This window comes from Loxodonta africana, chromosome 8, assembly GCF_030014295.1.
Source record: "Loxodonta africana isolate mLoxAfr1 chromosome 8, mLoxAfr1.hap2, whole genome shotgun sequence".
Taxonomy (NCBI): Eukaryota; Metazoa; Chordata; class Mammalia; order Proboscidea; family Elephantidae; genus Loxodonta; species Loxodonta africana.
Genome location: NC_087349.1, coordinates 28627434 through 28640368, shown reverse-complemented (window position 1 = coordinate 28640368; position 12935 = coordinate 28627434). Strand labels below are relative to the sequence as shown.

Here is a 12935-nt window from a genome sequence, read left to right as displayed (position 1 = left end):
AAGGAAGGGAAAGTAGCACATGATGAGAATGAAAAGGTTAGCAGGGCCAATCAGACCAGAAGCTGAGAGGCCATTTTAAACGGCCGGTCTTGATCGTACTGACAATGGGAAGCCACCGAATAGAAAAGCTTTGGGTCTGAATTCCAGCTGACACTGGGCATGCCATTCAATCTTTCCTAAGCCTTAGTTTCCTCATCTATAGTATGTTGTAATAACCATACCTACTTCATAGAAAATTTCTGTGACTAAAAAAAAGAAGCGTTCTATACATATTACCTTTTATTACCTCAAGTCACTTAACCTAGAGTTATCTCCTAATCTTTCTCAGTCAGCTTAGGAGACTATACTACTCTGAAATCAGTTCAGAAATGGAAGCGTCAGATATTTGAAGGTCTACCAAATGGCAGAGGGATCAAACTGTGACCTCTCTACCTCCTGAACCACCACGGCCATTCTCAGTATCAAAACCGGTTGTTGTCGATTCCAACTCACAGCAACCCTATAGGACAGACTAGAACTGCCCCATAGGGTTCCAAGGGGCAGCTGGTTGATTGGACTGCCAACCTTTATGGTTAGCAGCCTATCTCTTAACCACTGCGCTACCAGGGCTCCATTCTTGGTATCAAGATCTCTAAAACTGAACCCCTCTCCATCCCCCTTCAAAGCCTGCCTGTCCTTCCCACCCTTTTTTCCTATCTCAATAAATGGCATAATCAACTCCTTAGTCACACAAACTGACAATCTGGCAGGAAACCTGACCCCCTCCCTCTTCCTCAGCCTTACTTCGAATTCCTTTCAAGTCCCACCAATTGTTCCTGCAATGCCTCTGGTGAATTCCTCCACAATCACCCTGTAATAGAAACTTCCATCTCACACATTCCACCTCGAATTCATCCTTCAGTTACCGTTGTAAAACATAGATCACATTACTCTTCTGCTTATAATGCTATAATGTGTTCTTGTTAGCTGCCACGGAGTTGGCTCATGACTCATGGCAACCCCACACACAACAGAACAAAATGCTGCCCGGTCTTGCACCATCCCCATGATTGTTTGTGGATCAGACCATTGTGATCCATCAGGTTTTTACTGGCTGCTTTTCAAAAGTAGATTGCCAGGCCTTTCTTTCTACTCTGACTTGGTCTGGAAGCTCTGCTGAAACCTGTTCAGCATAACAACACACAAGCTTCCACTGACAGACAGGTGGTGGCTGTTCATGAGATACATTGGCCAGGATTCAAGCCCAGGTCTCCCAGGTAGAAAGGGAGAATTCAATCACTGCCCCTTATCACTCTTCCCCAACACCTACTCTCTCTTCCCCAGCTCCCTCCTAGACAATAAAGTCTAAACTCTTTAGCAGGGCCCTTTGCAGTCATCCTTTAACCTCTCTTCAACACTGTTTCCTGCCAGCTCCTTCCCACACACATTCTGTACTTGAACCACAAACAACTACTTCCATTTCTCCAAATGGAGAGTGCACCATTACAGATCTCCCAATGCCTCTTTGCCTTCGCTCAGTGCCTCAGTGCAGTTCCCTCTGCCTGGAACGCCATTCTGCCTCAGCCTTCCCACCCTCTCACCCTCATCACCAAGCAACCTCTACTTATCCTTGAAGGCCAACTCAAACATCAGCTGTAGTGTAAGGCTATCTCCCAACTCCCTCCTTGCCCACTGGCCTCCTCCTTCTCAATACCATTTGTACAGATCTCATAGAGCAGTTATCACATTGTTTCCCATTTTCATCCAACCAAAAGGTTGGTGGTTCAAACCCAACCAGTGGCTCCACGGGAAAAAGACATGGTAATCTGCTCCCATAAAGATTCAGCCTAGAAAACCCTACGGGGCAGTTCTACTCTGTCACATGGGGTTGCTATGAGTTGAAATTGACTAGACAGCACCCAGTTACATCTCACTCCATTAGGTCCCTGGTTGGCTCAAACAGTTTGCGCTCAACTACTAACCCAAAGGTTGGCAGTTTGCACTTACCCAGGGTACTGTGAAAGAAAGGCCTGGCAATGTGCTTCCATAAAGATTACAGCAAAAAAATTTCTATGGAGCAGTTCCACTTACAATACTTGGGGTTGACCAGAGTCAAAACCGACTGTGTAGCAATGGGTTTGCTTTGGTTTGACTTGACTTCATCCTACGAGAACCGTAAGCTCCTTGCAGGCACAGGTCATTGCTTACTCATCTTTATATTCCCATCAGGTAGTAGACTGCCAGCCACAGCAGTGTAGCCTAATACATTTTAGATGAGTAAACGAAAGAATAATTAAAGGGCAATGATTTTAAAAGAGTAGATAAGCTAACTATTAAAGATCTTTAACAAAACTGGGACATGCTTTAATAAGAATGAAGTTTCTACCACTGGAAGTGTTTCAGTAGAGAGATGCTTACAGAATGACTGGCTCAAAGATTTATCCATCGGGTTAGAAGCTGGCTTAGGTGTTCTCAACAATTCTTTAAACTACAAACTTTGGATTCTCCTCTGCCCTGCTGCCTTTTTTTTTTTTTTTTTTTATAGGAGCATATCCAAGTATTGCAGCTGTGCATAGAACATTAGTCAAAATAAATAATATCAACACAAAGCCTTATCCCACAGTCAACAAGCAAGTCTTAGAATCAACTGCTTTTTCTTATGGTATCAATTCCAGCAGCATTAAATGGATGAGCACAGTTTCATTCTCAAAAAGTGATTTCACTCACTGGGTTGAGAAAGAGATAGCAGTAACAACAATTAGAGTGCGTGCCCACAGCAAAAAGCTTAACTAAAATCAAAACCGAAACCAAAAAAACCAAACTCGTTGTCATCAAGTTGATTCTGACTCACAGGGACCCACAGAACAGAGCAGAACTGCCCCATAGGGTCCCCAAGGCGCTGCTGGTGGATTCGAACTGCTGACCTTTTGGTTAGCTGTCGTAGCTTTTAACCACGATGCCACTGGGGTTCCAAAAAATGAGAACAGGCCACCTCAATAGCTAATCCTGATGTTATTAAATCTAGTGGCCCAATTTATGTGAGCAATTCAGGACTCCTTATGGATAACAGCATTTTCTGCTAATTTTCCAAATTAGTTACAAAAATAATTCTTCACCTCTGACTCATGATGACTAACTTATTAGGGACATTGTAATTAACATATGTAACTAGGCTTACTCCTCCTTATGTTTATGCCCATATTACAAAATAGTACTTTAAGTTTAAGGGACCACTGAGAAAATAACATAAGTGTTAAATACAAGTATTAAATACAGAAATGTATTTAATACACTACTTACAGGGCTCTTGCTACATTCTGTCTTGCAAAGCACTTAGGAACTGCTAGCTCTCAACAAATTTAGAAATATGAAATCTGCTGTGTTGGGCCCATATTCTGGGTTTGCTTGAATCTAATTATGCAAAAACAAGTCTTGGATCAAGTTGTTTTCTAAATCAGAATTGTATATGTATGAAAATTCCTTCAATCTACTATCAAATGTATACTTACAGTTTGCACAAAATAGTCAAAACACAAACTTTTAAATACTTCAAATGTCTGCCATACATAACATAGTCTCACATAAGGTGACAGTGACACAAAAGAATTTCTGTTCAAGGATGATAGATCTCTAAAAGCACCTTTCTTTTTATGTAAAATCTGGTACTAAAAAGCAGGATTCGAAAGAGAGATCTGGATCTTAGGTCTGTCTTACAGGTCTGTCTCTACAAAGAAAACTTGGGCAAGTAATTCAAACTTTCAGAACTTGTTTCATCATCCTGAAAATGGAGAAACTGGACTAGAAGCACTTTAATTTTTCTCGAGGATTCAATTAGTTCTTTATTAGAAGGTAAAGATAAGATCTACCACCAGTCTATCAGCTTGCTGTACTAAGGTGACTTGCCCGTTGCTATGATGCTGGAAGGTGTGTCACTGGTACTCCAATACCAGCTGGGTCGCCCATGGTGGACAGGTTTCAGTGCAGCTTCCAGACTAAGACAGACTAGGAAGAAAGGCCTGGTGATCTGCTTCCAAAAACTGGCCAATAAAAACCTACAGATCACACCAGAACACTGTCTGATTCACTCGCTTTCGACATGTCACCAGGAGGGATCAATCACTAGAGGAAGACATCATTTTGGTGACATAAACAGCCAAGGAGGGAGAGGCTGAGACGAATCGGCACAATAGCTGCAAAGACGGACTCTAATATGTCAGCAATTGTGAGGATGATGCAGGTATGACAACACTCCATTCTGTTGTACATAAGGTCACGGTAAGTCAGAGCTGATGTGACAGCATCCATCCATCTATCTATCTGTCTATCTGTCTGTCTGTCTATCTATCTATCTATCTATCTAATCTATCTAAAAGTAAGATCAATCCCTGATTCAGAGGTGGGCAGCCCAGTGTAAGCGCTGCCAAGACACAGGTCTCCTTTACGTTTCCATGCCTGCTCCCCACTGCCTTTTTCTCAGTTCATGCCTCACCAGAGTATGACCAGCAGAAAAGAAGGAAAACAGGTAACACTATTTGCTAATTCTAGGAAAAAACAGGCAATGTAAATAACAGCTGAAATGAGGTCTGCTGATTGTGGGTATCACTTAGGCATAAGCCTGCACTGATTAGAGCTGAATGATCTGTGGTACCCGGGAACTAACTCATTACCTATTCTACTGACAGTGTTCTAGAGCGCCAAGTTGCCCTACAGCTAGGGTAACCATGCATTCTAGTCTGACCAGGAGAGCTCCACACTAAGCTTCTGTTGTCCTGGTGCAATTGTTATTAGCGAAGGCATTCCCATCAGTTCACTCTGAACATGGTCGGGTTTAGGTGCTAAGTTATATGGCCACCCTGCAGGCCCGGCAGATAAGAGAAGGGGAAAATGCCGCCCTGCACCCTGAAGCTTCAGAGCAATCCAACTGCAGTAACCTCCACTCTCCCAACTGCCCAGCCTGTGATTAGTCTCCGGGTGGAGGCGGGTGAGTGAGGGGCCTACTGTTCCCGGCTGCAGCGGGGATGCACGCCAAAGAATCATCCCTGCACTTGTTCTTAAAAAGCATTCCTTAGGAAGCATGCAATGGCTCCAGTCTTTGCTCAGCGGAGCCACACTGTACAAAAAAGTGTATCAGCTTTGCCCCCGAGACTAAAGGAATTCACCATGGTTAAAAATCAAGTTAAGTTTTGATGGTGACATCACAATTCCACTGAGAATGAAGTTTATTTTTAAAAAGCAATGGTTGTTCGTTGGCGGGCTCTTCATTAATCCTCAGGGTGAGTTAAAGAAAACATTTATGCCATTCATAGTGTAAAGCTGGGGAGCAACAATTTTAAAAGTAGTCCTTTTTTTTTTTTAATGTATGACTATAGAAATGCCAGGAGCCCCGGCGGCACGGTGGTTAAGCACTTGGCTGCCAACCGAAAGGTCTGCAATTAGAACCCACCAGCCGCTCGCTTCACAGGAGAAAGATGTGGCAGTCTGCTTCTGTAAAGATTACAGCTCTGGAAACCTTATAAAGGGGCATTCTACTCTTTTCTACAGGGAGGGTGGCTATGATTTATCTGAAGATAACTCTTCAGGGCCTACACGGGTCAAACATGTGAGGTTCACTAGAAGTGGCCAGAGAAAAAGAAGCCCAGGACTGAGCCTTCTGTTCTTTCATCTGCCTAGCACATCCCCTTGCTATGGATTCCAGTATTGTGTGGCTAGCCTCCATTTTGTCATCTGATGTAATTTTCTTATGTGTTGTAAATCCTAAACTCTTTGATGCTAACAAAGCAGGATTAGAGACAATTATGTTAATGAGGTGGGACTCAATCTGCAGGGTTGGGTTGTATTTTGAGTTAATGTCTCTTGAGATATAAAAGAAAGAAGCTAATAGAGAGGAGAGGGACCTCATGCTAGCTCGTGAAGCACTGGGCGGAGGAGCAGTCCTTTGGACCCAGGGTCCCTGCAAGGAGAAGCGCCTCGACAAGGGGAAGACTGATGACAAGAACCTTCCCCCAGAGCTCCCTGGAGATGGCACCCTGAATTCAGACTTCTGGCCTCCTAAACTGCGAGAGAATAAACTTCTGCTTATTAATTTCTCATGATATTTCTGTTATAGCAGTGCTAGATAACTGAGACACCCTCTAAAAGTGTAAACTAGATTTCCTGTCTACTTCTTAGGCTTTTATTTATAAGTTTATTTTCACATTTAATCAGGGTACCAATACTGGTGGTTCTGGGTTTACCAATACCAGCTGCTGTCGAATTGATTCTAACTGGTAGTGACCCCATGTGTGTGAGAGTAGAACTGAGCTCCACAGGGTTTTCAGTCACTGATTTTTCAGAAGTAGATCACCAGACCTTTTCTTCTGAGGTAATTCTGGGTGAACTGGAACCACCAACTTTTCAGTGAGTAGAGAGTGCATTAACCATATGTACCCAACAGGGACTTGTTAAACAGGGTAGTTCCTCCCTATTGCTAGTATCCTAACAGTAAGAAAAAAAGAACAGTTCTTATTTGACTGTGAGAAATGGGAGCTAAAAACTACAGGTGGTATATTATCCTTTTAGAAAATAATAAAGTACACATATTTGAAGTATGATGTGTTAACCAATTTTAGGAATTTTCAAAGAGAATCTTTGCTCATATTTGTAATAGCAGAAAATTATCATCTAAGAACAATAAGCACTCATAAAGCCACAGACATTGTCTTTAAAATTGGAGGAAAGTATTCATTGATTCAAATTACATGCCATTAAAATAGTAAAAGTTTAGAATTTTTGGAGAAACGGTAACTCATTTCCTTGCTCCATCATGGACAGAATGTGAATCATGGTCTCAAAGGAGCTCAATGGACAGTTTACTCATGTGTACTATGTCCTACGCCCCCTATGTGCCCTATAATCCCCCTCCTATTACAAGTCCACAACATTCATGACAAACCTAGAAACCCTATTACCCCTCTACCAATCCCAATACAGCTGTACTGAGATCATGCTTCGACATAACATGGGAGAGCCACTCAACATGGCAAATCACGATGACTGAATCCATAGCAATGAAGAGATCTTGAATGTGCTGAGAATTGTTACTTTTAGACACATTGATGTCTCACAGTTATCAAAAAATTAAATATTCAAGATATTTAAGTATTTACTTACTTTAAAAACAAAATCACTCAATTTGATTTTCAACCCCCAGAACACAAAACAAAGTAGTATAGGTTCTCAGTGTTTTCCCAATTAAGAACTACTTTCCTTTTCCCTAAAATCTTTGCGTGATAGAGAAGGGAAGAGAGTCTCGACACAGTAGAAACAGATATGAACGGGTCTGTCAAAAATGCTGAGGGAGGAGAAAAAGGCTACAGCTTTTGAGCCCACAGGTAACGAGGGCAGGTTTCTCAATCTTGCAAAAGCAAAGGGAAAAACGATCACCCTCTCCACACCCAGGATGTGAAGTCTGGTTTAAGAAGTGGGTTCATAGTTTACATGGGTTTGTTCTACTTCTAATTCCAGTAAGAACAAAAACAAGTACTAATCTTCAACGTGGGGAACCAGGAGCAGCAGCATCACAGAAGAGCTTTCTAGAAATGCAGACTCAGGAGCAAACCTGGTCCTATAAAATAGAATCTGCAGTTTTACGAGATGCTCAGGCAATTCCTGCACACATTGAGGTTTGAGAAGCACTGCTCAGAGGACTTGGAATGGGCAGGTGCACAACTAATCCCTTCGTACTGAGGATGTTTACGTTACTCCTCAGCTGCAAATAAATTCACTCCCGTTGCCGGTAGTATAGCTTTTGCTGCACTTAGGGGGGAAAACTGGGCTCTGAATCCCTGTTCTGGTACGTACTAACAAGTTCCTGAACTTCTGTGGGTACAAGGGTTTTTTTTATCTATAAAATTGGAATTAAAAAAAAAAAAGGGACACAATTTTGTAGGGCTGTTTTGTGAATTAGATGGGGGGTAATGGAAGGGAGAGCCTAAGAACGTTATCGGCTCAGGCTCCAAAATGCCTCTGACTCGGTAATTAAACATGGGAGCCACAAAAACTGTTTTACCATCAAAAGCATAACACCAGTGTTCTCAACATGAGCATACACATCTCATACAATCCCAGCAAAATTTCTAATCGGATAAAATAATCTTAAAGTTCATATGGAAAAAGAATCCTTAAACAAGACGAGAAATGCAGGTGCTTTAAGAGAACAGAAGGATGTATGTAAGGTTATAACATTTTTAACTATTGTGTAGCAAGAGATACCACACATGAAATCAACAGACAAACCATTGAGGACAAAATATATTAAACACATTTTTTTACGGCCTCTTGCAGAGTAGGAACTAAATAAATGTTAACTATTTTGTTGGTGGCGTTACGACATACCCCTTGACATAGCAATTCCACTCCTGGGAATCTAACCCAAATGACAAAAACAATTAACAAAAAATTGTGAGTCTACATGTATTTGAATGAATATATATGGACCAAAAGAAAAAAAACCAGAAAATCAAACCTGTTGCCGTCCAGACGTTTCCAACTCATAGTGACCCTACAGGACAGAGTAGAAGGGCCCCACAGGGTTTCCAAGGAGTGGCTGGTGGGTTCAAACTGCTGACCTTTTGGTTAGCAGCCGAGCTCTCAACCACCGGGCCATCAGGGCTCCATATATGGATAGGTATGAGCAATGTAACTTTGTATGAAACAAAGAAAAAGACCAAGTGATACCTACTAGGTTGTTAACATGGGCTACTTTGCTGGAGGAGAGGAGGGGCGATGTTGGGAGAATAGGCAAAAGGGGAAGGCACTCAAAACTGGCGAAAGGGGGAAGCAGCCAAAATAGACAGATAGGTTACAGAACACACACACCTACAAAGTGGAAATACACGATAACAACAATAAAAGAGCATTTTAAATTCTTCCGAGGCACAAAGAGCATTGGAAGAATGTAAAGAGTAGATGTTAAGCAAATTTTATTTCTCAGCAGAGCAACATTTTTCTTAAACATTTTTATTTATCTCCACCCACACCCCCCCACACACACTCATAATACAGACTATTAAGAAACTTTCCAAAGCATTATTCTTTCTTGAACAAAAAAATCTTAGTAAATCCAAGATGCAAAACTCCGTACAGCTGCATGTTAAAGACACTGCCTGGGGCAAAACACCAGAGTTCCGTTCCTGGTACTGTCACCAGCGGGCAATCTGGCCTTGAGCAAGGCACTCCACCTATATTTAGTTTCCTCATCCACACTGGAAGGAAGTTTGACCAGGTCATCTTTAAAGCTTCTTTCAGTTATAAAATGTGATAATTCTATAACTAGAAAATATAATGTGGAAAAGGGATAAACTAGCAAGTAGGAGTGATAATTACACATTTTAAAGAAAGACATCCAAATCTGCATGCCTTATAGCTAAGCAGGTAATTTAACAACCCACTTCAAAATGTGCCTCTTAAGGTAGCTCAATAAAGTGATTTTACATTTCCAAATGGTAAATTTAATTACCCAGTATTTTAATTTTCATGTTAAGAAAAGAAAATGCTGGAATTTCAGATATTTTTTCCATCAGTCACTGTAGTAAGGCTTAATTTGTCACCCTAAAATGATGCCATCCATAAGGAGCAGCTTTACCAAAATGTCATCCTATATTGAATATACCACGGACTACCAAAAGAATGAACGAATCTGTCTTGGAAGAAGTACAACCAGAATGCTTCTTAGAAACAAGGATGGTGAGACTATGTCTCACATACTTTGGACATGGTATCAGAAGGGATCAGTTCCTGGAGAAGGACATCATGCTTGGTAAAGTGGAGGGGCAATGAAAAAGAGGAAGGCCATCAATGAGATGGACTGACAGAGTGGCTGCAACAAAGGGCTCAAGCATAACGATAGTGAGGATGGCACAGGACCGGGCAGTGTTTCATTCTGCTGTACATAGGGTCGCTATGAGTCGGAACCGACTCCCCGGCACCTAACAACAACAACAATAACACAGATTACATGTAGCAGTCCTATGAAAAAAGGTTGGTCAATGTGAACGAGCTAGCCAAATAAATAAATTGCACATTAAAATTTCTATCAGAACATTTTAAATATAAATCATTAAAAGAACACAAATATGGCAAAAAGAATCTATTCAAGCAGGACAGCTTCCTAAAGCAACTTTGAAAGTTTCAATTTTTAGATTTTCCTTATAAATTTTATAAATATTAATGTGATTATTAATAACACTTTATAAAAATTTATGCCCAGACATACAGCATAAAAAGTCACTAGCTCATACAGCATAAAGATTTCCACAAGCTTGTTAAATTTTAGGTATTTTATTTCCTTAAATGGTTATGGGATTTTTCCAAAAGCATACAGAAAATTCCCTAACACTTTGCCAGCCTGGAAACAGTTACATGAAAACCACCTTTTCAGACTGTATGGAATCCCAAGAAAAATCTGCTCAATCTTGATAGGATATCTGGGTATGGATTCCTACAAAAACATGCTGAGACTGCTTGCTCCAACCAGGTTTTATTGGCTAAAATGACGTAAAGAAAAAATTTATGGCTTGCACAGTTATCTGAAATTCCTGAAAACGCGCGGTTCCCTAAGTAGTATGTCATGATTTTTTTATCTACAAGCACAAGCACGTGCATTTATTTATATCCCCAGATTAACTCCAAGTCTAATTTTACTGCTACTAGGTTCCAGTGGCGGATTTCTTTTTTCTAATTACAAATGGAACTTGCGCTAGATCAAAGGCATTTTAAGAAGGTCAAAACTGACTTCTCTGAAAAATGGAGGGTGTGATCCCATGTAATTAATTAATGCTTAGCCATGCCCTTTGGCGCATTGTCTGGTGACTGTAAAAAACCGGGTCCAGCCGTCCCCACCTGTTGCTGCAGTGGAACTGTTTGACTTACCCAAAACAGCAGATTGAGGGCGTAGAGCAGACAGCGCAGGCACTTCACGGAATCTTCTCTGGCCATTGTGAGTTCGGGGAGGGAGAAGCCCCATCCTTTCACCACATCCTACCCCCGCGGGCAAAACGGCAGCAGCGATCTGCAAGGGACAACGGGAGATCTCACACCACCGCGCTCCCCACCCCCGGCCCAGCCCTCCTTGGCCAGCCCTCAGCTGCGTCCAGAGGGTACGAAATCTAGTTCACCCGAGACATCGCTTCATCAAAAATCATTTGTTAAAGTCAAAATAGTGATCGAAACTCCCCCAAAAGTACAGACAGACTCCAGATAACACCTGCTGGGAAGAGAAAAGATCGACTCCCGGGATGAATGGAAGACGCACATGGACTCGGTTCTCAGGGGACATGCGGCAGTGCCCTCTGCATTCTGATGAGACGCTCTTTAAAAACCTCCCTACTCTGGGACAGCTCTGCTCGGAACTGTCCCAAAGGTTAGAAACCAGACTGCCCCCCCACCCCACCCCGGACACGTCATAGGCGCCGCCGGCGAGCCCGAAAGCCCGAGTGCCCTCCGGAAAAGGGCAGTTCCCGGCCCCCAAGTCCCGCGCCCCTCACCCCGTCCCGCAGCTTGGTGTGAACGCGCGGGGCCGGAGGGGGCGCCGCGCCGAGCTGGGATTCCGCCCGGCGATTTGGATTTCTTTGGAAGAACGTGAGAAATGAGGTTTTCGGGTGGGGATGGTGGATTAGCCTGGGGCGGGGGGCGGGCGGGGCGCTGGGGAATGAGGGTCGGCGCAGCGGTGCAGACGCGGGGCTTGCGCGCTCCCAACCCCCACCCCCCGACCCCCGGCCGGGCCGCGACCCCGTGCTCGGAGCGGCCGGCGAGCACAAAGCCCAGCGCTGCCGCCCGCCGGCCCGCGTCGCCGCGCGCGCCCCCGGCAGGGCGCAAGGGGAAGCGCGGCGGCCGAGCGCGCGGCGCGGAGCCCCGAGCCACCTCTAAGTGCTTTAGCACACGGCGCCGAGAGCTGCCAGCGCCTGGCGGGACTGCGGCAGGAAGAACGGGAGACGCGCGGCACTCACCGTCGGCAGTGGGCCCCGCGCCCCACTCCCGCCCGGGGACAGTCGGGGACGCACGGCGGGGGCTCACTGGAGAAAGGACGCTCCTCCTGAAGAGCCGAGGGGCTGCATTGGCTCCAACTTAAGACGCTTTTTTCTCTTCCTCTCCCCACGCCGCCGTCGCCTCCTGGGAAAAAGGGGAGAAAAAAAAAAGTCTCGGGCAGCAGTTGCTGGAAAGTCTCTGCTAAGCCACCTCCCAGCGCCGCTGTCCCTCCCAAGTCCTCGCCAAGTCCGGACGAGGCAGCGGCGGCAGCCGGGGCCAGCTGCACAAACTCTCAGCGCATGCTCGGGCCGCTGTCTGCCGGGGTTGGGTCCTAGTGGGTGTTTCTTGTCCCCGCACCCGGCGTGAGTCCCCAAAGGGGCGCCTCACCTCTCCTAGACACCGTCCGGAAAGAGATAAAGCCTAGGAACTTTGGAAACGTACGCGCAGTAAACCCCTTTAAAATGGTAGTGTCGGAGGAGGGGAGGCTGGGTTATAACCATAGGGAAACAGGCTTTTATTATATGAAAATATTTGTGTTTCAGAAGGGGGGTGAAGGAGTGGCCCAGCCCAATTCCTGCAATGAGGAACTAGTTTTCACAACCTTTGTGAAACCACCTCCTGTGATTTGTCACTGCCATGGTGCCCAGTGATCCTTCTGCTTTGTACCCCTCCTGGATTTTAAAAAACACTTCTTTCTCATTTCCATAAGGCACTAATGGCATATACTTAAATATCAAAGAGTATGCGTGTCCAGGACTGACATCAACAAGAGGAAGAGAACTTTTTTAACACTTGCACAAGTAATGCCAAGTTTTTAAAATTTCTCCCAATAAGGTGACTCGAGTTTTAACTGGGTTATTTATCTTGAAATGTATGAATAGTAGTGGATCTTTGGAAAACTGAATTTTTTTATATTAGAGTTTCAGGAAATATTAAAATAATAATAGGTTATC

At 43.9% G+C, this 12935-nt stretch overlaps 1 protein-coding gene across 2 annotated transcripts in view; it reads right to left on the bottom strand.

Annotated features, from left to right (window-relative positions):
- TSPAN12 (tetraspanin 12) overlaps positions 1 to 12323 on the bottom strand; it is a 73096-nt gene extending 60773 nt beyond the window's left edge. Inside the window, exons 1-2 of one of the 2 annotated variants that reach the window (XM_010587381.3) lie at positions 11964 to 12323; positions 10888 to 11026 (exon numbers count right to left, since the gene is read on the bottom strand). In XM_010587381.3, coding sequence (XP_010585683.1) covers positions 10888 to 10953 — 66 coding nt within the window. In that variant the 5' untranslated portion in view covers positions 10954 to 11026; positions 11964 to 12323. The remainder of the gene's footprint in view (positions 1 to 10887; positions 11027 to 11963) is intronic. The other variant, XM_003407236.4, reaches the window with a different exon arrangement.
- Between the last annotated feature and the right edge of the window lie 612 nt (positions 12324 to 12935).